The sequence below is a fragment of the Trematosphaeria pertusa genome (genome assembly GCF_010094035.1).
Source record: "Trematosphaeria pertusa strain CBS 122368 unplaced genomic scaffold BU26scaffold_2, whole genome shotgun sequence".
Taxonomy (NCBI): domain Eukaryota; kingdom Fungi; phylum Ascomycota; class Dothideomycetes; order Pleosporales; family Trematosphaeriaceae; genus Trematosphaeria; species Trematosphaeria pertusa.
The window spans coordinates 2,179,759-2,204,960 of NW_022987213.1; the positions used below are offsets into that span (position 1 = coordinate 2,179,759).

A 25,202-nucleotide genomic window follows, 5' to 3' on the forward strand; every position below is an offset into this window, starting at 1 on the left:
GGAACGACAAAGTCACTTTTAAGGTGCTCAGTCCGACCTCAGAAGGGTAGCAGCTCGATTATACTCTAGTGGAATCCCAGCTGGGTGGAACGCGCGGGTATATGAACTCAAACTCAACTACCCGTCGCTTGTTCCTGCACAGACAGCTGACATCGGCAATCTGCCAAGGCATATCATTGCGGAAGTTGAGATTCGGACACCCTTGGCAATACAATCCGCACGCTAGAAGGTACACATGGCCCAGCCAACGATGGACTCGCATTGAAGGAACGAAGTATTTACGGCTCGAGAGAACGACAGGCGTGATACAGCAATACCTTCTAGTCTGCTATATTGCCGACTTTACCCTTCGTCAAACGAATTCCACCGTGACGAGAGGCTGCTCCACCACCAGCAGCGCTATCGTGGCTTTCCTGATTGGTTGCCCAGGCGGCTTTACTCGGGTGGAAGAGGGCTTAAACAATAAAGATTTTACTTCGGCCATCATCGGAGGAAGTTAGCCATCGATATTTGCTCGTTCACCTCAGCTTTCGGCCTATATCGACCCCTCCTCGCGCACTGCTCTCTCATCCCCACATCAGTCTTTACTTTCTCCCCCGCCGAGTCAACTTCGCTTCCCAACATTTCTTCAACTCTCTTTCCTTTGTCCTCAGAGTGGTTTTTTAGACCTGGGTATAGGCGCTCTTTTTCAACCTCGCTCGTTCCCACTTCATACATTGACTCCTTGGTCTGGCGAGCTCCACACCAACGAGGCACCATGAAGTTCTCCCATTCAATCACACTGGCCGCCGCCGCCGTCACACTCTCACTCGCAGCGCCCATGGCTGCACGACCTTACGGGAAACTGGAGGATGCCCCCGCAAACCGGCGGGGTATCGCCTTCAACGATGCCAGCCTCGTTCACCTCTTCAACACGCCCGGCTCGAAGACTACTTGGAAGTACAACTGGTGGTCCCTGGACAACGGAAACGGGCGAAATGGCGGAACGGCGCACGAATTCGTTCCCATGCTACACTCGGATCGCCCCGACCATACGGGCCCGTGGGCCGCCGCTATCGACCGCTGCGTCAATGTGGGTCCCGCGTCCGCCCAGTTTCCTACCCACGTTCTCTCTTTCAACGAGCCGGACTTGTGCGGGTATGTACTATCTATTCTGAAGCAAAGCAAGCTACACCTTCGACCCCGAGGCGTCCCGACATAACATACCAGACTTCCTGACCCAGCAGCCAGCTAACTTCGTAACAGAGGTGGCGGTGCGTGCATGCAATCCACCAGGAAGGCCGTCGCAGCACACAAACAACACGTCGATTCACTCCGCAAGTACGGCGACAGGATCAAAATCGGCTCACCTGCAGTCACCAACCAAGGCGCGCCGTGGGGTCTCACCTGGCTAAAAGTGTTCCTCCAGCAATCCGACGGCTGCAAGATAGACTTCATCGCCATCCACTGGGTAAGCCCGCCCAAACTCTGCATCTCTCTCCCCTCTCTTACCGACTAACCACCCCTGCAGTACGACGCCGCGTGGAACACCGAGTACTTCAAGCAGCACATCCGCAACGCCCGCGCCGTCGCTAACGGCCGCCCCATCTGGATCACCGAGTTCGGTCCGCGGGGCTCGGAGGCGGAAGTCGAGGCTTTTCTCAAGGAGGTGCTGCCGTGGTTGGACAGCCAGGCGGATGTGCATCGGTATGCTATGCAGATGGCTGCTCCGGGCTCGCTGGTCACCAGCGGCGGCAATGGTCTTTCGGCTGTTGGGAACGTGTATAACACTTACTAGATCACTGGGTAAGCTCGTTCATTCACTGCTGGATTGAATCCCGTGCTGACTTGGGTAGCTCCGGGGACACATTTGTATCTGGCCTCTGGCTTCCGGCTGGCACTGGAGGATTGTCAAGGGGCTGGGCTTATTGTGGATATATGCTACATTCGGCGTGCAACTTTATGCATAGACTTACAGTTGGCGAGGATATGGGATTATCTATTACATCTGGTGCATCATTAGAGGGTTTTGTGCTTGCATGGGGCACGGTGAAGAGAGGGCCGTGGGTAACACCGCGGAATCTCCACCCTACCTGCGCTTAGAATAAAGAATAGTACAGCTTGTAGAAATGCTCTATTGCTGTGAGAACATGACGCAGTGGGTGCGCATTGCGGTGTGGTATGTTACGCACAGGAAGGGAGGTAAGGTGCGACAGGTACGTACGAAAGGGGAAGTCGTTTTATTTATCTGGTCTAGTTGAGGTTGGGGGATATCATCAAGGAAAATGCCCATTAGCTTTTCGCAAATCCCAGGAAGAAAGGAAAACCCTCGTAGCGCCGGGATGTACACATTAACCGCCTCCGCATACCCCATTCATCGACCCTCATTTAATTCCGCAAGAACATCTTGTAACTCGCATTATTCGTCACCTCCTCCCAGGGGTACCCAATCGTCTTCAAGAACTCCGTCAGCTTATCCTTGTCCTCCTCTTTGCACTGAATACCCGCCAATATCTTCGCCACATCGCCGCCGTAATTCCGATAATGGAACAACGAGATGTTCATGCCGGGCTGCAGCGTGTGCAGGAACTTGTACAAGGCGCCCCCTCGCTCCGGGAACTCAAACATGTACATGTGCTCGTCCGCGGCATTACTTCGACCGCCGACAAGGTATCGTATGTGTGACTTGGCGAGCTCGTCGTTGGACAAGTCCTGCGCCGTCATGCCTTCAGCGCCGAGCCGAGCGATCAGGTCGGGCAGGTCCTGTGCGCGGGTCGCGGCTTTCATTGCGACGCCGATGAGGATGTTGGCTGCTTCCGGGCTACTGTAGCGGTAGCTGAACTCTGTGACGGCCATGGGGTTGACGATGGAGACGAGCTTGGCGAACGCACCGGGCATTTCGGGGATGGTAACGGAGAGCAATGCTTCCTTGTTTTCACCCAGGGCGGCACGTTCGGCAACGAAGCGGAGGCGGTCGAAGTTCATGTTCGCACCGCTGGCGACAGCTACGAGGCCGCGATTGGAATTTGGCGAGGGATTCCGACTGACCCACTTCTTCAGGCCGGCGAGGGCGAGGGCACCGGCGGGCTCGACGATGGAGCGGGTATCCTCGAACATGTCCTTGATGGCGGCGCAGGTCTCGTCCGTAGTTACCTGCACAACCTCATCCACCACCTCTTGACATATCCTGAATGTTTCCTCTCCTACTGTCTTCACTGCTGCGCCGTCCGCGAAGAGTCCTACATCCTTCAGCACCACGCGTTTCCCCGCTTTCAGCGATTCCACCATGGCGTTCGCATCGTATGCCTCTACTCCGATGATCTTGACGTGCGGCGCTATCCGCTTGATGTAGACCCCTACTCCTGCTATTAGCCCGCCACCACCCACGCAGCAGAAGACTGCTTCCAGATCTTGTAGGTTCGTCTGCCGCAGCAGCTCCATTCCTATTGTGCCCTGGCCAGCGATGACGTACGGATCGTCAAACGGTGGGATAGATATGAGACCGTGCATCTTCTCCAGCCTCGCCGCTTCAGCCTTTGCAGCATCAAAATCGGCGCCGTGCAGAATAACGGACCCGCCGAGACGCGAGACGTTCTTGTGCTTAATGTCCGGGGTCCCCGAAGGCATGACGATAGTCGCGGGTATACGGAGACGGCGGGCAGAGTAGGCGACACCCTGGGCGTGGTTTCCTGGAATACGCATGAGTTTTCTTCCCTCTAGCGTGTCGCGAGAAGCATACCGGCACTGCACGCGACAACCCCTCTCCACCGGTCCTTCGTGTCCAGATGCGCCATCTTGTTGTACGCCCCCCTCAGCTTGAAGCTGAAGACGGGCTGCAGGTCCTCCCGCTTCAGCAGGACGTTGCATTCCAGTCTGTTACTCAGATTCGTTGCGTGGGTGAGCGGTGTCTCTTGCACGACTTCGTAAACGCGGGATGTGAGGATCAGTCGCAGATACTGCCAATTAATTAGTCGCTACTCTCCATTCATCCAAGCTCCCAGTTATCCCTCCTTACTTACATCAGGATACCCAGTTGGCAGCAAAAATGCCTGCGGAATGGCATCATTCGCCTTCAGCCTGGGCGACTCTGAGGGCGGGCTCGGATTCGCCGTGTATTCAGTCAACGCCAGGCCCGTTTGCTTCGGCGTCCGCGGTGATACCACGCCATTGGCCCCGTTCTCTGGCGTGGTGGGACGCGAATAGTCGGTCATTGCAGTCATTGTGGGTTTGTTTGTAGTGACGTCCCGCGAGCTCGAAATTTTGGGCCCAACATGATGTCGGTGGGATGTCGGAGGCAGGGATGGCACGGGGCGTGGCGTGGAGTCTGCGGCAGCTTAACATATAGGGCGTAGTGGGGTATCGGAGCGAGGTCGGAGATAAAAGACATCGAACCTCACCCCTTTCAAGAGGACATGGATGTTGGCGGCCTTTCGGTTATATCTAGCCTACACCCACCATGCGGACCATCTCTTCTTCAGATGAAACACGCATGAAGCCGCATTTTGAAGACCAGGAGCGCCTAGAGCATGTTCATGGCTCGCTCTGTTCGATGTAGTGTACAAGTTATCTCGAAAAACATTACTTTTGTTGATACTACTAGGCTAAAGCTATGTCAAAGCCATTGCCTCTGTCAATTCATACCCTCCAATTCATACCCTTCCTTGGAAATGGGAGACGTCCCGAAACCGCCTTTCGGCCAATAGACCCGTCTGCATCCCACGCTCGGAAACACCCTTGATCGTGTCTAATCCTCATCCATCGGTGGATCTTCATCAGAGTCCTCGCCAAACCAGTTGTCGAAATCTGAGTCGTAATCTTCCGGGTAGTAAAAGCTGCACATCGGATGCGATGCAATGGTCTCCAGCAACGACTTCTGCTTCTCCACCGAACTCTCGCCCACCCTTCGCCGATCGATCTCGCGAAAGGCTGCAAGTTTGCACTCATTGAGTGTTATCCTCGCGTCGTCGCTGCTGGTCGGCGTGCGCGCCGTGTTTGCCACTTTCGTTGCCAGGAGATAGACAATTGTTTTCGCGCGTTTAATCAGCCGCAAAGCAGATCCGAGCATCATTGGGTGGCACCTCTTAAGCCGAAGAGGTGCCGGTCCAAGCCTCCGCATCGTCGAGCCTCTTCTCACACTGCGCTTCAATTTCAGTCACCTATTTGTCGCCAACATGTCCAAGCAACCTAAGCAACCTGATTAAGACCTAGGCACCTGCCGACAACGATTTTCCATCTTCGCAGACTCTCGCTCCACATGTCCAGCACCTCATAATGACACTAATGATGGTTACCCTTCCCCTTCGGCCCAAGTGAGAGTTCCATCGGCATTCCTATAAAAGTAACGCCCAATCGTCGAATCCCATTCCCAATGCGGCTCCTTCGCTCCACTGCTTTGTCCCTGCGCGCTGTCGGATCTGCTGCTGTTTCTGCGCGATGAGGATTGATGCCTTTTATGATTGTTACTTGAAGAGCCATCAGACGGTGATGGGCGGGACTTCGAGGCCTCGGAAGCTTTCTTCCTGTTCTCCGTAAGGATTATATCCAAAGCATCCCTAATCTGCTGTAGGCGCGCGTCCTTTCCCCAATCAAGAATGTTTCGGACCTGTTTGCGAAAGTTCCTGAAATGCTCTGGGCTCCACAGCAAAAACGCTTCAGCCTGCTGGAGGTAATAGTTCAAGTCATCTTCCCTCCACGATATATATAATTGGGCGGTATTATTGTCCACAGCAATACAGTAGCACAAGTTGTCGACACGTTGCGTGTACTCTCGAAGCGACGCGATTAGCTGGTCTATAGCGCTGAGGCACGCTGACGAAGCGCCGGCACACTGATTTGTAGCAACCCAGAGATCGCCTCGAGTGCTGCCAGCAGCTTTAAATTCTATGGCGAAGAAAGGAAACCGAAGACCCTGTAACGTTGCCGCTGGGTAACTCGGTGTTTGGAATCCGGAATGGGGTATACCAGGTCGCGAGAATAGCGGAGACGACGATAACCCAAATTGGTGGAATTGGAAGTGGCCGAGCACTCGCCGGGTTCGAGGAAATTACCATCAACAGCCGTGGGAGGTGCGGGTGGCGAGTTGGCCGCCTCGCGGCGAGGAATATCCGGGCGAGCGTGCAATCCGATAGTACCTCGAGAGAAAAGGTGAATGGACCGAACCACAGACGTCATCCCATTCAGAAACCGCCATGGCGACCGAAGTTGAGGTTGATCCCAACGAGGCTCTCATCACCAGTCGGCCGTGGTTCCAGTGGGCACTTGAAGTTAAGGAGGAAGCCATCAAGTTGTCCAGAGTTCAGCTCCTTGCTTTACCTCACGATGAGGACGCTGCGATAAACATCAGGGCGCGGTGGAAGGCAAAGGGGGACTGGAAAGACAATTGGTGGGGCGACTCTCCGGGGTGGAAGTGGAAGCACGAGTCCCCATCTCCAGAACCCGAGGACCCCAACGAGATGGACTTCAGTCCGTCCGAGATCGACGCTCTCGAATCGATTCCGCCTCCGACGCCTCTTCCAACTTTGATCTTTGGACCTCCGTCAAATGAACCGGACCCTATCTTTGGGACCGTTCTTCTTGAGCAGCGGAAGCAGCGTTACCCTAACCAGCCTGCATCGGCACAGCCAATTGAGGACCCACAAAGGAATGACAAGAACCGAGGCGATGAGACAGAAGCCGTAGACGGGCGGGACAGAAGCCAGTCACAGATATCGAATGGTTCCGCAGCTCCTGTGGGTCAACAATCAGGAACATCCTCGGCGGTAAGGCGAGATCAGAGAAAGTCCCTCGAAAGCGTGCGGAGGAAGTCTACCCGTTTCATGCTAGTTGAGTCTCTACCGCAAGCGCAAAGCCCTCTCCCGACAGCCCCTCAGACGAGATCACTTCGCAAACGCAAAAGAGACGAGGAGAGCAACATTCCCACCCACGAGTCTTCGCCACCTCGTCTCAACATGCGCCCGGAATCTCGACGACAGAAGCGGCCTCGTACTACACGCTCTGCAGGCCAGTTCCCTCAGCAACCGGCTCGAAACTTGGCACCTAACGGTCCGATTGTGCACAGCCAATCGCAGACTAAGGAGAGCCGCAGGTATACCACTTCTAAGCAGCTGTTGTCTAAGCCGCGGAGAAGTGCACGTATAGCCCAGCTTCAAAAGGCGAAGGAAAATCCCGGTCAGAGAACGCGCAGGCGTAAAGATAACGCGGTTCCAGGGGCGACTGAACCGAACAAACGATTAAGATCGAAGCGACCTAACACGCTCGGCCCAGCAGACAGTCGGCACACAAGGAAAGGACAAAACGGTGCGGAAAGACGGACAAGAGCAGGCCGTCGGTCCAGATTGTCCTAACTTGAAGTAGAAGGAGATCTCCTTAAGACTGCAGAGGAGCACTTTACGTCGTATTACGAGCCGTTGATACCGTGGGTTAATAGATTACGGGGGAGGAAGATAGAAAAGGCTAGATCCGAGGCTGTATTCCGAGATGAAGGAGATACTCCGGGCAGCACAGACTGACCCGAGGGCATTAGCGATGTAGCTTTCCTTTCTTGTTCACGAAGTGGCAGAAGCAGCCTGCTTGCTGGACCGAACGGACGGGATCATCGAGATGGGCCACATAATCCCGCCAGTTCGGACACCGGCAGATGAGTTCAAGACAACAGATATATTGTGGATATGGGGGAGAGAATCGCTCGGGTCTCTCGTCAAGCTAGAGAACGACAACCACTTCACCATCGCGCTGATCGTGTTCCTGACGCTTCCGTAGTACCAGGCTGACAATCTGCCACCTAGACTCGAGGTTCGGTGAGACGGTATGCCTTTCTACTTCATCAATCGTCCACCCATACAGCATGTTACATATATCATCGGCGGCGCGCTGCGGCCATCGCACCAAACACTACTTCCGACGAGTCACCTATCCAGAGATAATTCCGCCAACGAGCCCCCCACGCCTTTTGCTCCGAGCCTCCCAAATGGCCCATGTCCCATCCTCCGATCCTATTTGTGTAGAGCACCCGCCGGCCTAGAGCCCCGACGCTAGGGAAGGGGACTGTGGTGACATAATGTTTTGATCCAGCAATCAGTGCAAGCCTCCCCTTTGTGCGGGCCGCCTGCAACATGTGCCAGCGAACGCGAATAGCTCCTTCTGTCCTGGCAGAGTTACAGTAGCTTCACGGCGAAGGAGCAAATCATGCCTTCGAAGACGCGCTGCTCAACTGAGCTTGGTGTTCTTTCTTTCCGGCAGCGCCCAAGTTTCCAGAAACCCTTGATTCCTGAGGCATCCGTACTGGTACGCGGTGAACCAGTCACGTGATCGAGCTAAGTTGCATGGCGAGAAGTCACGTCGTTCACATCGAAGGAGACAATTCCACACTATCCACGGGCCAACGCCCTAAATCCATTCGTCTCGCGCTGGTACTTGCCGATTGATCCAAACACGGAATTCTAACATTCTACGGAGAACGCATCGAACCCTATAGTAGAAGGTCAATCCTTCCGATCTCCGATAACTATCAAAATCATTCTTCAGTAAATGCATTGATGTCGATTCTTACTCCTTCAGCTGCAGATTCGAAAAACTCATCCGACGGAACTGAACGGTCTTCCTCATTCAAATTGCTACTCTCCGTCGCGCCTGGCGTGCTCTGCTCGGGCTGTCCATTGACCGATCTAGCATCCTGAGAGCCTTCGGCCGTATCTTCTGAGGTAGTCTCCCCGGTTTGTTGATTGTTGAAACTGAATTCAGTGCCAGTTGTCGCTAGAAAGCTTCGCTCGAAATTCTTCCATTTCCGCAGACTGCGCACCGTGCAAAGTCTGTTCATCGTGGGAAGGTTGAGGGGTGAATGGCTGTAGATGGAAGGGTACTGAAGGTGAGGGCGGTTGGCTGCCTGCGGGAGAGTTGAAAAGTGCATCTAATGCGTCTTCGTCCATGATTGCGCGGAAAGTGAAAGTGACGGGTGATGCCCAGCATGAGGGCTTTGTCTGAAGGCCGCGGCGCACGGACTACACAGGGACCAAAAAGTCCCCCACACAGGCTCGACTATTTTTAGGTCCGAGGGACGTGGCAGTGATTTCAACCAGACCACTGGACCTTTGGCGATCAAACGCTCCGAATTTTGACACCCTCCGATTCGCCGAATCGTTTCGTTGCAGAACCTTCTAGAGTGCCACTTTAATAGGAAATTGGAGAGGAACTCGTAATCGCGCGCGCGAACAAGATGGCAGCTCAAACAATCGAAGATGAGGAGGAGGATACGGAAGAGGAAATGCCGCTGCGTAATTTTACGAGCTGCGGAATATTACGAACTGTGGAATAGTACGGGAAGGGCGAGCTGCGGAATGTTACGAACTGCAAGATCTATTAGCGCAGAGCCCAATTGAGTGCATGAAGCCTTTTCGAGATTCCTATAGGGGAGCCTATTTTGGCAAAGTATGTTTAAGGCTTGCAAAACCGGTCTCTTTTTATACTGCGCTCACAAAGACTTCCGCAACAAATACCATAATGCATTTACTCCCTCAGAAGAAAAGGGCATCTCGAGCCCAACTTCGGGTAGACAAATGGCGACCGGATGAAGATGCAAAACTTCTGAAACTTGTGGAGACGGGTATAACATGGGGAGAAATTTCAGACCAGCTACCAGGAAGAAGCGAACAAGGCTGTATTGGACGATATAAAAAGAGATTAAGAAAGAGAGCTTTGTATGATTTTACTATAGAGGAAATTGCGAGATTATATAATAGGTATGACCTACCGCTCTTGCAGTTTTGCAAATACTAATAACTTATTTAGGTACAGATCTAGCATGTGGACGCCTATCGCTAGAAAAGTAGAACTTCCTTGGAGCACCGTTGAGGATATTTACTGGAAATTCGAGAGGGATCGTTTAAGACAAATGACAGCGAACGGCGCTAATCCTCAACAGGACGAAGTCTCCCAACGACTGTTAGAACACTTACCGCCTAAAAAAGTAGAGAGAGAGTTTCACCAAGCATCCGAGGAAGACAGGGAGATAGAGAATCTTGCCCAAGCTCAGATCCTCTGCGAAATGCAGCCTGCTAGCGATCAACTATCCGACCACGAGCTATGTACCGAGCACTAACGCAGTCACATTGTTACTTAGCCGTAACAATACGTTTCAAATCAGTATAGTTTATTATTAGTATGCGTTTATTCCTTGTGTTTCGTGTAGATCTGCATTAGAAGGGCTACCCATTGCTGTCCAATCTAAAAAGAATTGTGACGAAAAGAGTAACTTAATGCCACTGCCATCGCTTGCCAGCCAACGCGATTACCTCAAGCTTAGCGGCATCCCGACGAAGCGAAACGCCTCACGTTCGGAACAAAAATCGAGGTAAAGTTATTATGTTAGAACATTTTGTATTGGTGTGAGCTATCCTGGGCGCAAATTCTAGCCTATAGCAATGATGCACTAGCTTATATTATTAGATGAGTTAACACTAAGGCAGCTTGTGCAAGATATCTTCGTGAAATAGTTCTATGGATCTCGGGTAGGATACTGCACACGGTATACACGATCAGGATGCAAGGGTGTTGTAAATTAAGCCACTCATCGTAGAGGAGGTTTCCCTAGTAGAAGACGCCGTGTTGGCGTGCGGCGTGGGCCATAAAATGCTGGAAGTGTTCCAATCTCTCCGAACAACTGGGATGTGGACACTCGAATCGTTTGCTGAATCGCTCCTCTTTTTGGTGCACTCTAATATGCTTCTGAACAGTGGACTTGCGTGCAAACAGGCGCAGCCGTACCTCTCGCGAGAGCTTCTCTTCACCCATACAAACAAGGCAGACGTGATCAATGAACACCATCGGGAACGGATCCTTAGCCACCATGTCGGCACGCTCAACTTTAAAGGGAGTGTCGTTGCAAGCAGGATCCGGCTCGTCCGTGGAGATGCGGCGCATTGCTTCAGCAGTTGAGAGTCTAAGCCGTTTACAAGCTTCGACATCGGTAGTTTCGTCCGCCGTTCGCTTTACCCCGTGAGGCGGCTTGCGGCTGCTTTCCGACTGTCGGAACAATCGGCTTTCCTATCGAGCGTAAAGATCGGCGAGGTTTTGGGTAAATCTAATGCGCATTCTAAGAGCGCGCTCGTCGTCGAAGTCCGCCATAGACTTCGACATCAACCTCGCGACGTTGGCACGTTCCCGAAGCTCTTGCCGCGTGATTTGTGGAGTAAGAATCTCTTGTTGGTTCGTCCCGTCCAACTGTCTGTCTATCTCGATGGTGTCTATCGAGTCGTGGAAGTCTTTGATCGCTTGCTCGAGCCGTTTATTCCGCAACGCGTTTGCCTTGCTGTTGGCCTTACGCTTATATTTCTCATAGAAAGCATACTCGGAAGTTCCAGTACCAGCTTCAACTGGGTGATAGCCGAGGCGCTGAAGCTTCTTATTATATCGTTCTCGCTTTTCACGAAGCCTTACGAGGTCTGGGTGGTGCTTCACCTCTAACTTTTGCTCGTCCGTGAGTGTCGTAGGCGCCCTCTTGTCGCGTGATAGACCCATACGTGCGATAGACCAAATAAGATCTTCTTGGGATGGTGTGCCGAAGTAGATAGACTGGAAATCCCGCTTGATGAGATTGGGCATATAGAATTGCTCGTACGTATCGCCGTGGTGTCCCATGGTCTGGTTTCGCTCCTCTGGCGAGCAGGCGCCTACGAAGGTCGCCGTTAGCAGCCTCTCACCAAATTAAACAGTTCTTAATGCCCTATTAGCAACGTAGGGACGACGTGTAGGTGCGTACTTACTATTAATATTTTAACTAGAACCCCGTCTTACCTAATACAATTTAGTAGTTAGTTCGAACCTGACGAGTTAGCCAAGCTAGAAGAAATAATCGCGATATTTATAGTAAGGGAATACTCCAATATCTAAGACGCTACTATCTAATAGCAACTTTTTAATATTGCGAAAGATTAGTACGTTCCTACACGTCATCCATTAGCTCGGCCAAACACGTAACTTCAGATATTGAGCAAAGAGATCTAGTGTTGGCGAACGAGATGACTCGGGCCCGTGTTGTGGTAGACTGCTACCCGCTAACGCGAGCATTGAAGAGCTCGGACTGCCACAATGCTCCTCGCGCGAAGTCGAGATACCACGTTGCGTAGGTGTTGAGGGAAGGTAGGTGCAGCGACAAAGCATAAACTTACGTTTGTAAGAGGCTCTGGAAGGCTGTATGTCGCGGAGATGGTGATATGCCACCGAGACGGGCCGCTAAGGCGCGCGATATAGCAGCGGAGTACCGGTAGAGGCAGCAGAGGAGAGGAGAAATCGAAATTTTTCGAGTAGTGGTCGGAAGGGGGAGAAAGCCAGCTGAGGAGGAGTCTGCGTCAAAATTCGTTATGTGCGGCTGATACTCCGGGGAATAGACGGCTGGCGAAGAACTTCGGACAGCCCAAAACCCCGATGGCGTAATTTCAAGGGCTGCGAGCCGCGACAATTCCAATCGGTTAATTAGGGACTCCAGAATTTCATCGGCAGCAAGCGGTCGACCGCCCTCTCCTCTCTTCTAGCTGCTCTGTGTCAACAGCAGGGTATTTCTAAAGGCGCGGTAGCCCCTGACCAGTGTGAAAACCGCTTCTTGTCCAGCAACACAAGAAACCGACGCAATACAACGTAGCCCCAGCCTTGCTCATTATTACGTCGCCGTCGAACCTTGCCCCGCTTTGCTGCTCTTTACGGCATTCAGCCTGAGGGGAAAACGCCGGCAGCAGAAATGAAGGTCGAGCCTCTTTGGAAATGGATAGGTAGAGCGCTGGAGCTTTCCTCCGCAATGTGGACGTTCGGGTCGGGAAGGTACCTGCTAGATGCCTATACGCTTTGCCATCAATGCGGTTGGACGTGCCCTAGCCTCGCCCCTGAGGAGTTCCCCAAGACTAGGTAGATCATTCCCATAGCGTCTCAAAAGAGTGATGGTTAGAAAGCTCAATAGCGTTTCCCTGGACTCGATGCCGAGCCACAACAAAATTTGTGCCTTGGTCGTTATTGCGTCGTCTTGGACACGTGATTCTCTTTTCCGGGTTTCGTTGCATTTCACCTCGAGGGAAAGGGACCTTGTGCAGCCGGCGCCCGAGGTAGAGGGAAGATTTTGTCCATGCTTGTTTCTTAAACCTCAAGCCTCGACCCCCACGACAAACTTCGTCCGCCAACACACTTTCTTCCAGATTTACGCCGTCGCCACCATGGCCCCGGATGAAGACCCAGGACGCCGATTTACTGGTCCTCCTTCTCGGCACGAAAGCGAGCGACGCTTGATAGATCCGCGACATCCTGCTTCGACATCGGCAACTTCGTACAGCGCGCCTGGTCCACTGCATGTCATGTCGGGGCCTTCGCGAGACGTCGATATAGGCCTAAGCTCACGTGTAAGTCCAATCCTTCCCCAGCACGCTGAGAGCCGCTAACAAAGTGTAGCATCCGGTGATGTCGACGGCGCCCGAGCAAGCTGTGCCAATGCCCGGTGGCGGCGTTCCGCGGCAGGGATATCAAGTTGCGGCTCTATCATACAGTCCTTATGTGTGTAACCGTACCGCCATAGGCATGCTCTTGCTGTTCTTGAAATACTGACAATTTCCAGTCGGCGACCCGTAGGGGTTACGGGGTGCAGACTAGACCGTTGGTGACCCAGCAGCACTCTGGCTCATACACGAGCCGCGCACCGTATGATTTCGGAACCGTAGGCGGCAGCGCTGGCGGATTGTTCGGAGTTGCAACCCCAGCTCCCGCGCGGTACGGGTCTGGACATCCTGAGTACCTCCCTGGCTCGTCTGGCCAGCCTCTTCAGGTACGAGTCCCCCGCGCAAACATAGAGGGATCGACTAACGTGTGCTAGGCCGACGGACAAGTCTCTTCCCGTGGTTTCGGATCCGGCACGCCTTATGGCCTTATGGACCCTTCTCGGAGGTTCATGAACACGCCGCCGACGCCCGCGTTCGGAGCACCTGCAGCAAATTCTTACTCCTCAGGACCTTTCCGGGTCCTTCCAAGCCACGATTGGCCTGGACAGGCTGCTCCCAACCCATCGCAAGTCTACGGCTCGTTCACGGCAGGGGTAAGCTTCCTGCCGACGGCACTCGGAGAAGTACTAATCATTCGTCAGCAAGCGTCGAACAACAATGCGTACTTGGGCGGCAGCGGAGGATATGGGATTGACCCCTACGCTCGAGTGGGTACACGAGCGGCGCACGATCCTGCAGTAAGTTCCAAATTTATGAGAGAGCGATCAGTTCTGACGATCCGCAGGACTTTCGGGTGCTTCAGGAGCAATCAGATCAGTGGTGGCGGCAGGTGGTGCGGCAGCAGCAGCCGTCTTCCGGCACCGATGAGCGCAACCCCGCCGTCAGCGTTACCCGGTCGCCTACGACTTCGCAGCCAGCACATTCAACACCATCCCAAGAACTCGGTAACGACGACGTCGCGGAGCCTCTCCAGCCATCCGTTCCGCCCGTTCGGAGCTCCCCTGCGGGGACTGATGAACCTCAGCGGAGCAGTGGACGCAGCCGTGCTAAAAAGCGCATCATCACGTTTCTTCGGGAAGAGGATAAGAGGGTCGAGCTCCAGAGCCGCTTCAACCAATCGGACAACAACATTTGGAGGTCGAGCGTTCAGCAAGGCGCGGAGGCGCAGGCTCGGGCCTTGCGCAATCAGCTCGACGAGCAGCAGGTCAAGGACAGAGTCTACGAAGACTTCCCGTCTCTGAACACCCCTTCCGAAGTGCTTTATATCTTTAGGCAGTTCATTCGTCCGGATTCGCTCCTCTTCCACCGATACTTCGCAGCACGAGGTCGTCAGGATGTCAGGCCCGCCATCCCACTGCTCAAGCTCATTACCTTGGCCTTCATTGCACTTGGACGCATCGCCGATGAGGACGAGATCATTGAATGGTTGGAGAAGAAGTTCCCTTGGTATCTCGGCGCTTCGTTCAGCGACATGGACGGCGCAACTGGGCCAGATAATCTTCGAACTCATGTGGAAGCGATGTTCGCTCGGAATATGAATACCTACGATAGCGTGTTCACTCCAGTCAACCCAGCTACGCGACGCCGAGGTGCTGCATACGAACTGGCGAGCCGAGGCCGGGTCTGGCGTCTACCTAGCGGGCATGAGAATCATGTCTTCGAAGACTGGTATGGGTATGACAAAGATGAAACTCCTTTGTGGCGTCACCCAACTCCGAAAGAGCCTGAACCGAAGGTGAACGGAAACACCGCTATACTCGGTCTATCTGCGGAGCTGCGGCTTATGATATTCGGCTTCATATTCACGTTCCACGACTTCCAACATCAGACGCTGCAAGTGCGACAACTTAAAGTCCCTTGGCTGGATTCCGACTTGCACCTGTGTGTCGAAGCTCCTGAATGGGCGCAGACGGGGCCGCCAGTGCGGAGTATGCGGCAACTGCCTGACATAGCCAACCAAGACGGCTATAGAACCGGTTGGTGGCGCATCCCGCCCACAAACTGGCTGTTGGAGGTCGCTGAAATCGAGGACTTGGTTGGAATTGCTCATCAGGCGCTGTTCAAGGAGAACCACTTCATCCTGGAAGATGAAGATAAAGACAAATACCACCGGCGGGTCCCTTTCATTGCCTACAACTGGTTGCGGTCACTCAGCCACAACCAGCTGGCGTACTTGGATCACGTCCATCTTCGACTGGAGTTCTGTCCTAGCCAGCGGGGCCCTGAGTTACTGGCTATGCTTCGACGACTGGGCAACAGCTGTTGGCTGCGCAGCTTCAAATTGAGCATGGATGTCCGCCGATTGCCACTTGAGGAGCGTCAAGATTTCCGAAACATCCCAGGGTTTCAGGTTCTGAGGCGCTATCGTGGGGTTGAATTCCTCGACATCGACATCACTCCGGCTTGGCCGGAAGCCGTGAGCGAGCTGACAGCTTGCATCCAGAAAGCCAAGCTGCGGAACGGGCTGGGAAAAGGCGATAAGTGTATATATCCAGCTCTGGTGATGAAGCCGCTCAAAGAGTCGACGATATTCAAATGGCGACGGGGAAAATTCAACCGCTTGTTGGCGGCTTTCGGCCGGGGTGCCGCAGATATCATGAAGAAGAAGGCCGATGCAGCGTGGGTTGCGCAGCAGATTCTCGAAGACTGGGAAGATCCGGAAGAGCAGCGCTGCAGAATCGAACAAGAACAGACGAGTAAGGCGGCTGCAGCTGCGAACACCCAGTCAAGCACCAACTCCGGAACCCAGGCAAGCCTCTTCGGACACGCCCGGTCACATACCACGGATGGTCAAGAGGATGTAGATATGGAAGATGCGGACATGCAGACTGTTCTGCTGGAGGACGCTTCGGCCGCGCGAATCCACCAGCGTGGCGCTTCGGGGGATGTGGATATGGAAGACCTGGATGAACAAACTGCTCCGCTGAATAATGCTGCAACTACACAACTCCATCCACATAGGCGTCCAGAGGATTACGAGGGTCAGACCGGCTAGAATCAGAGGAGAAAGCAAGGGCTCCTGCGTGGCTTCGGGCAGACTAAGGGAGGTATATGTGCCTAAGCGCTGAAGTAGGTTGGATGTGGCTTGCAACTCTCCATGATCATCTGCGAGCTACGAGGGTCTCCAAAAGTGATGAGGTGGGGCATCGGGGCTAACAAATTTGCAGCGGGTTTACACATGTCTGCGCAAACAGTATTTAGATGATGTTCCTCCACTATGGTAGAAACTCGAATCCGGATGAATGACTCCTGTAGTATGCGAATGAACTGATGACTGAAGATGTCCAGAAACCTCTCAAGCAACCTGGGTCTGTCGAGAGACCTCCATAAAAGCCGGTAACTTGATTGATACAACAGGTGGAGATCGTCATCGTCAAGGTATATGGGTTCCCGGTGGTCGCATAGCGTCCGATCCATGAATAGTCCAGAGCAATCCGCGGGACGATACTTTCATGGCTTGCAATTGCTTAAGTACCCTGGAGGACTTCGCAAGCTTCGAGGGCCGGGTGGCTAGGAGTTTTCGTGCTCGCCGGCCGGATGGTCATTCCGAAATAGCTAGCTAGGGTTGATTTTCTAGAAACTGATACTGGAACAGTAGAAGTCGGGGGGTATTCGTAAGCTAGATATAGACATTCGACGCTGGGTTCGTCGCCGGATATATCCCAAACGGTCCAAAAGCTTCTCGAAGCTTGCTTTCGTAACTTTCAACGAAAGCTCTTCTTTAGATCAACCATAAGCCCCACCGGTGATTGAAAACCAGCTCGGTTAGGGGTTTTTCCGGTGTTTGCGGAGCGACGTAAAATGGCCATGATCCGGTCTCTTTCTTCCTCACCACCACAACGCAATATCGTCAAGGACAGCAAGGTACGACCTATCTCTTGAACCGGAAGCAGGGCCTGGATACTGATTGCAGCGTCAATAGCCTGGCATGCCGCCTTATCAGCGTCGTCCCGGGAAGCCGCAGCTCAGCCGAGCTGTCAGCTTCCTAGTCCTTCTTCTCTGCTTCCTGGGGGCCCACCAGCCCTTAAGCACCCAGTCTGCAGCTCGTGTCAATGAGCTGGCTCTCGCACTTGACGTCCCCGGCGCGAACGTAGCGTACGGGCGTTCCGCCCTTTCGAATACAGCAGCGGTGGAGCCGACCGAGCCTGCATCCCCGCAGGTCTCTTTGCAGGTAAGTCCCACTAACACCTCTTGAAGCACCCATTTGCTGATATCTAGTGGTTGCGCTCGGGTCTCTCGGAGGGCCCCAGTCATCCGCCTGCTCTGAACCCCGACACGCTGATCCTCCAGGTCGATATGACTCGCGGCATGTGTTCCTCGACCACAACAGTCGCCACTTTCGCAACAGCATCTCCGCGCCGTAGTCAGCCGTCTCAGGTAAGAAGAGAAATCGGTGCGCGACTTATACGAATTGTCTGACAAAAGTAGTCTTCGGATGAAGTCCGCTCCCCCGGAGACGAAGATGCTGAACGTGAACTTGACAATAGCCATTCAGGAGCATCTGGGATCTCTGGCGAGAGCGAGAGATATTTAGATCTCTTCGGCGGACGGTCCCGTTCGGCGGCTAACTCCGGGCTCCAAGGTCGAGAAGAGCGGCCCGATCCAGCAAGCTCTCGTCACCGTCGTCGCCTTCGAGATCTCTTTCAGTTGCCGTCTCGCCGGGGATATCGACGATCCCTCACAGGAGCGAGCCGTTGGCGTGGACTACTAAGCTCCGGGAGACATGGCTCTCCTAGGCACCGGCCGATAAACCCGCTTACAGGAAGTCAATTGGAGCGGATCCACGGGGAACCAAACTTCAGTCAAGAAGATATCGAAGCCATAATAAACGACCGAGGCCAGGGCGTGGGAACTACTGGGCAACCAAGGGCGAATGTTGTCAACGACCGCAGGGAGGTAGCACGTCCCGTTGAACAGCGGCGAATCGACCACATCAACAGGCACTTTCCGGGCCTTCGGGCTCCCGGTACAGCTCCCCCAGCGCAGCAACAGTTCAGGGAACAGCAACAACAGACACAGTGGCGCTTGTGGCGCCAAATCTTCGACGTCTGGCATCAGAACTTAAGGCCCCAACTAACCATACAGGAACTTATAACCCTCGCGCTTTTGGGGCAACAGGACCGTACCGCCGATGACGAAGAAATCGTAGCATGGCTCGAGAATAATTTCCCTTGGTTCCAGAACCACCGCTATGCCCCGCCTGGACTAGGTCTGTTTGGCAGGCAAATCTTCCCAGAGACTGTGAGACAATACCTGTCGCGCTTGGCCTACACTTATGATGGACCTTTCGTACCTGTTGATCCTGGTACTCGTGGTAGGGGCGACTTGTATGCGCGGCAGTTTCGGCGTCGTGTTGTCTATCTCCGCCCGGGTCAAGAGAACCAGATCTTCCGGCGATACTACACTTATGGTCGGGGAAGCAACAACCGGGTTCAATCCCCTGGACGGTGGTATTCCAGTCAACTGGCTCCGGGCCCCGGGGGTACGCCGCAGCTCCCCAATTTGCCTACCGAGATCATCCTCATCATCCTTCGCTATCTCCTTAAGTATCCCGATCCCATTCACATTTGTGCGCAGGAGACCAGCTCGACGGCGAGCCTGCGACTTTTCCTTCCAGCGCCATCTTGGATGAGGGATGCCGACGAATCGCACCGGGGCAACTTGTACTATCATAACGCGTACCACTATGGTTACTTTCTTCCCCCGCTGTCGGAAATCCTTGCAATTGGCGACGCATGCTCTGGATGGGATCGTCTAGCCTCAGAAGTCTTTTTCGGGGACAACACCTTCGTAGTGCTTCGCGAAAACGAGTATTGGGATTTCCGTCCTGTTCCATTCATTGCCGGACGATTCCTTGAAGAGATTGGCCCGCTTGGTCGTGAATTTCTTCGCAACTTCGTATGGTATTGGCACGTCAACAGGCTACATCGACAGCAACTGGCGACAGCGGTGCGGCATCTTGGTGAGGGTCGGAACATTAATACCACGATCTACATTGACGTCTGGAGTCTGGACGACGAAGAGTTGCGAAATCTATATCTCACTCCCGCGTTCCAAGAACTGAGTCGATTCCTAGATCCCAACCGTATTAACGTCATGGTTAGCGAACCCATTGAACACCTCGGATCTTGGCTATTGAGGGGAATAACTAGGCGGCGCCATATACGCGTTTCTGACAGGTCAATTGTGGATCAGCCTCTGGCTCCCGACACTCTCGCAAGGCGAGCCGATCTCAGAGATATTGCCCGTCGGTATGGATACGAGGCCGAGACTGGAAGATTTCCGGACCGACGCCGACCAGAGGATTGGACAGCGCTAGCCGAAGTAGTGAGCCAGCTGATGCAGGAGGACTATGATATTCCTGACGACGAAGGTCATCGACCGTATTTTACGGAAAGAGGATCTGGGTTCGAGAGTTCGGCTACTGACGACGATGTGGAGTATCCTTACTCGCTTTTTGGATCTCTCTCTCAGTCTCATGCGGCCACAGACACCACAACTGATTCAGGCGTCTCGCGGAATCCGGCTAGCAGTGGCCCTTTCGTCCCCATGCCTGGGCCACCGCCACCAGCAGCTCATAACAACTTCGCAAATCCGCATCTTCAAATGTCACCTCACGCTGCTCAAGACGGCTCCAGCACTTCGTATCTTCAGCTGCCGTTCCCAGCTGCTCCGTATAGCTCCTCGAGTTCATGGTATCTCCAACGACCGGCCGCTTTAGCTGAGGATAGTGTCGTTAGCCCCTACCTCCGTCCGGTGCCCGCAGAAGAGGCCAACGATCCCCTTCTGGAGTACGAAGATGACTCAGAGGCGCCCGAGGCGGTTCAAATGCATAACAACCTTGTCTCGCTGCAGCGTCGGGCTTTCAGCGAGCAGCGAGCCAGGGAAGATCGGGAGCGACAGGATGCTGCTAACCGCGCGACATCAGATGCCGCTAGATCCAGGGAGAACGCGCAGACAGGCGAGAGTAGGATTGTTTGGACTCCGCCGGCTAACCGCCGGGCAGCCCCAGCACTCGCCGAGTGCATGGAGCCGCCATTGGAAGATGATGATTCGGCTGGGGCCGAACCCGGGGCTGGTTTCCAGTGGTAGGCACTTGTGCCGGGCCTGGATAGCCTTTCGTCTGCAAATGATGTCAAGTTCTATCCAGCTGGGGCTTCGGAAAAGGGTAAGGGCTGTGTCTCCGTCTTTTCTGCACTCTTGGATGAGTGAGCATTTGGCTTCGAGTCCGGTCTGCAGCACGAAGATTGATCTTCCGGTAGATAGCTTTTGTCCCAGAATAAAGGCCTCAAACTTGTCTATCTCTTTTCTATTGCCGTGACTTTAAGTGACATGAGTTGCTGCGTCGTTGCGTAGGAGTGCCGTAGAGCCCAGAACCGTCCGTCCAGACATTGCAGCTCACGTAGAAAGGTCATCGACGTTTTGTTTTGGAATAGGTCGCGGGATGCGGCCGCCCTGCATCGGGTTACTTAGTCGCGGCTCGGTATCTGAACCTAGACCAGACGAGGGATTATGGTGTGCGTAGCCCGACCCTAGCTGACCACTCAAAGAGACCCCACATTTCCATACCGAGCGTGCACGGACGAGAGTGAAGGGCTTCAGTTGCTCTCGATGTTCCGCCGCCTCGCCGCTACCTTCGATCAACTGCAACACCGTCGACGACTGCTATTGACGACAGCATATGGACTCAAAGGAGGGACAAGAACGCTTGAGCACGTCATCAGCGCCTAATGGGGACGAGTCCGCTGCGGCGTCTTCTCCACGCGTGAAGAGCGAAGCGTCGCGCTCTGGCATCAACCCATCGCATGCTGCTTCTTATGAGCCCGTATTCGGTTCCGTAGCTCGGCTCGTAGCAAGTGATGAAGAGGTATCAGTAGCCGGCATTGGCTGACGGCTTCGTAGGCGTTGACAAGCCATAGGTGTTTCCCGCTGCCTCGTGCAGCTCCGATTCCGCCGCCACCGCGCCGGGCTCTGGGGCGAAATGGATATCCCCTACGGCTCCGGCTCTTCAAGTACGCCAATAGGAGAGGCGCATCGTTCTTGCTCTGACAAACACCGGAGTACCGCTTTCCGGGGGCAATATGGCCAATATTCCCCATCTCATTTCGGTTATCCCCCCATTGAACAAGTACACCGATGTGATCAAGACCCTAGCCAACTCTAACAAGCTCCAGGAACCGTTCCACATGAGGTCGCGGCGTCGCTCCTTCGCTCAAGACACGAGCGGCCCTAGCGAACCCGTCCTACAGCGCAAGCCGATGGTAGTTTAGAGCTCCAGAGTTCCGTTTTACCATGCAGTGCTATCACTGACAGCTTCTAGTCAACGATTCGATCTCCATTTGGCGTGTGCAACCGTTGGTACTCCAACTTCCTTGTCATGAATGACCCCCAGGCCTGGCCCTACCCTCGTCTACCGCCCGAACTTCAGCGATGCCTGGGAAACGAATATGTGGCTCCGGCTACCTGTTACGACCCGTCATTACAGCTCTCTGCACCAGCTAGCCATGGCGGCCCAGATTTCGCTGCTCATGGAATCGTTTGGCATGCTGCGGATGGAGGATTACGTTCTTCCACAATCAAGCTGCCGAGCAACGCTGACGATTGGCAGGATCTCATCGCGAGCAACGGTCCATCTCCGTCTATCGCCGATCACTCAGAAGCTTACGCATCTCAGCACCCGGATGAAGGTGCGCTACATGAGTACCATGAGGAGGATGAGCGGGTTAGAAAGAGGAGTCGTAAGAAGTGAGGCACAGCGGAAAGGATGAAAGAACTTTGTCTTTTGCCAGAGCGTCCAAGGGACGTTTGGTAGGAAGGATGGTATCCCGGGATCCGATGCATGGGAGTGTTGTGCATCGATTGAGCTGAGGGTGGCCATTTGCAGGCAAGGCTTGGTGATAATATCTCGGGCGGCTTGAAAAAGCGTTTCTGGGCCGTTAAGGCAATGGACTTTGCGCGCAGCCAATCCGAGGGCCCGAGGCCATATAATGATAGCAATCGGACGTTACCATCGTGTCCCTTCCTATGCATCTCTGCATACATGCATAGGAGGACCATTCTCAACCTGAAAAGCTGTCTCCGGCATAATTTGATGCGCAGATATCCATAAGACCTTGAAGCTTTCTAGGATTGGTGACACATCCACCTGCTCTTGAGCCCTCCACGGCACTCTGGGAGCTGTGTGTACAACCGCGGCGTGACCATATCTTGGAGCTGCTGTGGACAGAATTCGCACGCAACATAGCTCCCTGGCAAGGTCCCAGGTGGGTTCGGTTGGAAAGCGTGATTCATAGTGCTTTGTCCGAAGGCGATGGACGGAAATGCGAAAGCAGCTGCGCACACCCACCACACCCACCACACCCACAATCATACCGCAACCATGGCAAGGCCGTTGTCGCGAAACACACTCTGCACCTCAGACACTCTCCTCTTCCTTCGACTAGTAGCATAACGAGCTCCGAAACCAGCGTGTAGAGCGCAAATCGGGTATCTGCACAGCGGTTCCGCCGCTAGATGAAGGCGACCAGCGTTGGACTGCAGTGGCAGTCGCGCTGAGCCCTGCTTGTCTGACCTGGAGATGCCTACATCATACAACCTCTGTCGGGGTACTTAGCTGTAATGGCTGGCGTTCATTGTTTCGAAGGCGCCCATGCGACGTCCCCACCGACAAGCCCTGCGCCCGCATGCATGCATTCCCCGAGCGCACCGCCCGCGCGTCTACAGCTCCAGAGCATGTAACCTGACCCCTGCGACATATGAAGGGCATACCGGTTTAATAACAGCGAGCAGAAGCGACAGTCCGGCGTTGGGCCCTTGTGGGCATTAGGTAAGCACAGAGCTTCGTAGACCGCTTGCGCGGTTATTAAGTCCTGAGATACCTCAGAATGGGGCGCCGGCCTCTTCGAAAGAGAATGGAGCGCGACTGGTATTCATGAGGAGCGAAGGGCCGCCACCACGGATACGAACCGCTTTCGTCAATCGGACACCCTGCGCATGGAACCCTTCGTGTTGAGCAAGTCTACTCTTCCGAAGGGAGATGCAGCACCGACCTGCTGCGGCAGGCAGCTTAGAGAATTCATTCGTCCCCCTGCCGCAATCGATTCTCCGTCTGCTAGTCTCCGGGTCGACAAGACTTGCATGACAGCTCTCCTGATCGACGGTGCCAGCGACATATTAGGGGCTTAGGCCCAATTGGCTTCCTTCTTAGACCGCACGGCCATGTCCGGAACAGGTCTCGGAGCCTGGAAAGGAGCTTTTAGCCCAGCACTGTCAACCCAAACACCACGAGGCATACGCAGACACCACGAGGCATCCGATAATTGATGAGAGCAGCCAGTCGGATCTGATGGTCCCCATGACCGGCGTTGAACTCCCACAGAGGTTCTATCGGTCTTTCCAGGCGAGAGTAGTGCCACCGCCCAGAGAAAGGATTCCCATGATAAGCTGAAATACCGGCATACTCTTCTCGGGCTATTACTTCCGAAGGCCGGGGAATAGGAAAAAAAAAATGAGATCTGTCCGGTTCCCGCGGGCATGTTGATCATTTCACAAGGACGACGCTCGCGGGATCAGCAAGATAACTGAATCGGACCAACTCGCAGCAGGAGCGAACCGCATCGAAAAACTCGCCCTTCATCTTCCCGTGAGGATGTCTTAGTGCTCCATTAAATGCGGCGAACATTTTCGGTAGAAGGAGAGGTTGCTTCACCGGAAACATGTTCTCGAATCACAAGGAGTGATTATGCGGCTCATTTAGTAAGGTGCTGGCCGACATACTCTCGGAGCCATGGAACGATGTCGGGTTGGCAACTGTAAGATGCTTTCTTACACATTCTAAGCGTTACGGCCGTTCTATGCGATCCACAGGAAGTCCGAATCGCGGTCACAAGCGCTTATATGCGTGCATCGAGGTGGATACTCTCATCAAGGACACCTCGCATTCTCAGACTGTACCCCGCGAAAGAGGCTGTCCAGAAGCGTCATTTGCTCTGCGTCTTTCGCATTTGTGTTTTGGACACAGCCTCGAGGGAGACCGAGATCGCTGAGCGCTCGGAAGTGTCGAATCCGCCCAAGAAATACGAGGAAGCGGCGGCAAGCCTCCTCATAAAGTACCATGTCTTGTGCTAGACCGAAAACTCTGTTGTACCAGCTCCTCGAGGTTATGCGGTGGTCTTCGTGAAAAAAAAAAAAGGTGCGGACCCTATCATCCTCCGGAGAAAGTCAATGTTTCCGCGACAGTTATGGGGGGCCTGCCAATGATTGCGATCCGTCGAAACGGCGATGCTCGCGTGCCCTATCCGCGGTAGGGGCGATCTCTCCAGACCCGTAGTCTGCAGGCTAAGACCAAGGCTTACGTCCACTGCCAGCCTCCAATTCGATCTCGCTGGACTTGGGTGGTGCTGCAAGGCCCGTGAGGCGCGGAGCTGCCTCAACATGCGGCGGCCGGAGTAAATGGCAGACCATGAATGTGTCGGCGCCAAAGTCTTTGTTCACAGTAGCATGTGCCGGAGGGTGTAGAGGCTACCGTGAGTGAGACTCGATAACGTTGAGCGTAACCGGGTGTCCAATGAATCTAGGGCTGATTGCGAATGCCTTAGGCGGCCGCCCTCGCGAAAGTGAGCCCGCCGCTACGCCAGGAGTCTGATGTACCGGTGCCTCGACCTGATATTTGACGGCATCCACACCTTGTTGCTCAAGAAATAGACGGTATCACCCCCAACGGCAAACCGAGAGCTTTCGCAGAGTCGGATGTTA

At 54.1% G+C, this 25,202-nt stretch overlaps 11 protein-coding genes across 11 annotated transcripts; 6 read left to right on the forward strand and 5 right to left on the reverse strand.

Moving 5' to 3' along the window:
• Positions 1–820: 820 nt before the first annotated feature.
• On the forward strand, positions 821–1,777 carry BU26DRAFT_415871 (glycoside hydrolase family 128 protein; the record flags this gene model as incomplete). The annotated part of the gene is made up of 3 exons (XM_033823134.1): positions 821–1,137; positions 1,246–1,450; positions 1,511–1,777. 3 exons carry the CDS (start codon positions 821–823, stop codon positions 1,775–1,777), a joined length of 789 nt encoding a protein of 262 aa, XP_033689789.1.
• Positions 1,778–2,207: 430 nt separating this feature from the next.
• Positions 2,208–4,212, reverse strand: BU26DRAFT_537428 (threonine dehydratase I). The gene is made up of 3 exons (XM_033831411.1): positions 3,999–4,212; positions 3,719–3,935; positions 2,208–3,668 (listed from the first exon to the last, which is right to left on the reverse strand). The coding sequence occupies exons 1-3, from the start codon at positions 4,197–4,199 to the stop codon at positions 2,368–2,370; spliced, it is 1,719 nt and encodes a 572-aa protein (XP_033689790.1). The 5' UTR covers positions 4,200–4,212; the 3' UTR covers positions 2,208–2,367.
• A 511-nt stretch (positions 4,213–4,723) lies between these two features.
• On the reverse strand, positions 4,724–5,044 carry BU26DRAFT_559443 (uncharacterized protein; the record flags this gene model as incomplete). The annotated part of the gene is made up of 1 exon (XM_033832704.1): positions 4,724–5,044. One exon carries the CDS (start codon positions 5,042–5,044, stop codon positions 4,724–4,726), a length of 321 nt encoding a protein of 106 aa, XP_033689791.1.
• A 453-nt stretch (positions 5,045–5,497) lies between these two features.
• On the reverse strand, positions 5,498–5,890 carry BU26DRAFT_379878 (uncharacterized protein; the record flags this gene model as incomplete). Its single annotated transcript, XM_033822564.1, has 1 exon — positions 5,498–5,890. A coding segment is annotated over one exon (393 nt), but the record flags the coding sequence as incomplete, so codon positions are not given.
• A 192-nt stretch (positions 5,891–6,082) lies between these two features.
• BU26DRAFT_583427 (uncharacterized protein) lies at positions 6,083–7,686 on the forward strand. The gene has a single exon (XM_033834564.1). The coding sequence runs from the start codon at positions 6,168–6,170 to the stop codon at positions 7,320–7,322; it is 1,155 nt and encodes a 384-aa protein (XP_033689793.1). The 5' UTR covers positions 6,083–6,167; the 3' UTR covers positions 7,323–7,686.
• Positions 7,687–8,340: 654 nt separating this feature from the next.
• On the reverse strand, positions 8,341–8,930 carry BU26DRAFT_514637 (uncharacterized protein). Its single transcript, XM_033827881.1, has one exon. It carries the CDS (start codon positions 8,792–8,794, stop codon positions 8,492–8,494), a length of 303 nt encoding a protein of 100 aa, XP_033689794.1. The 5' UTR covers positions 8,795–8,930; the 3' UTR covers positions 8,341–8,491.
• A 544-nt stretch (positions 8,931–9,474) lies between these two features.
• On the forward strand, positions 9,475–10,072 carry BU26DRAFT_583429 (uncharacterized protein; the record flags this gene model as incomplete). Its single annotated transcript, XM_033834565.1, has 2 exons — positions 9,475–9,713; positions 9,763–10,072. The coding sequence occupies 2 exons, from the start codon at positions 9,475–9,477 to the stop codon at positions 10,070–10,072; spliced, it is 549 nt and encodes a 182-aa protein (XP_033689795.1).
• A 944-nt stretch (positions 10,073–11,016) lies between these two features.
• BU26DRAFT_500479 (uncharacterized protein) lies at positions 11,017–11,610 on the reverse strand (the record flags this gene model as incomplete). The annotated part of the gene is made up of 1 exon (XM_033826501.1): positions 11,017–11,610. The coding sequence occupies one exon, from the start codon at positions 11,608–11,610 to the stop codon at positions 11,017–11,019; it is 594 nt and encodes a 197-aa protein (XP_033689796.1).
• Positions 11,611–13,172: 1,562 nt separating this feature from the next.
• Positions 13,173–16,443, forward strand: BU26DRAFT_500480 (uncharacterized protein; the record flags this gene model as incomplete). The annotated part of the gene is made up of 6 exons (XM_033826502.1): positions 13,173–13,355; positions 13,405–13,506; positions 13,568–13,774; positions 13,823–14,041; positions 14,090–14,185; positions 14,233–16,443. 6 exons carry the CDS (start codon positions 13,173–13,175, stop codon positions 16,441–16,443), a joined length of 3,018 nt encoding a protein of 1,005 aa, XP_033689797.1.
• An 806-nt stretch (positions 16,444–17,249) lies between these two features.
• On the forward strand, positions 17,250–20,890 carry BU26DRAFT_583431 (uncharacterized protein; the record flags this gene model as incomplete). Its single annotated transcript, XM_033834566.1, has 4 exons — positions 17,250–17,312; positions 17,371–17,619; positions 17,667–17,825; positions 17,877–20,890. 4 exons carry the CDS (start codon positions 17,250–17,252, stop codon positions 20,538–20,540), a joined length of 3,135 nt encoding a protein of 1,044 aa, XP_033689798.1. The 3' UTR covers positions 20,541–20,890.
• Positions 20,891–21,129: 239 nt separating this feature from the next.
• Positions 21,130–22,197, forward strand: BU26DRAFT_559449 (uncharacterized protein; the record flags this gene model as incomplete). Its single annotated transcript, XM_033832705.1, has 4 exons — positions 21,130–21,304; positions 21,368–21,460; positions 21,510–21,709; positions 21,769–22,197. 4 exons carry the CDS (start codon positions 21,130–21,132, stop codon positions 22,195–22,197), a joined length of 897 nt encoding a protein of 298 aa, XP_033689799.1.
• Positions 22,198–25,202: the final 3,005 nt, after the last annotated feature.

Bases quoted from the DNA above. Each gene is read 5' to 3' on its own strand.
- BU26DRAFT_537428 (XM_033831411.1), bottom strand. From the start codon at position 4,199: ATGACTGCAATGACCGACTATTCGCGTCCCACCACGCCAGAGAACGGG. The intron at 3,936-3,998 runs GTAAGTAAGGAG...ATTAATTGGCAG, and splicing joins TGCCAACTGGGTATCCTGAT to TATCTGCGACTGATCCTCAC. The intron at 3,669-3,718 runs GTATGCTTCTCG...TGCGTATTCCAG, and splicing joins GGTTGTCGCGTGCAGTGCCG to GAAACCACGCCCAGGGTGTC.
- BU26DRAFT_583427 (XM_033834564.1), top strand. From the start codon at position 6,168: ATGGCGACCGAAGTTGAGGTTGATCCCAACGAGGCTCTCATCACCAGT.
- BU26DRAFT_514637 (XM_033827881.1), bottom strand. From the start codon at position 8,794: ATGAACAGACTTTGCACGGTGCGCAGTCTGCGGAAATGGAAGAATTTC.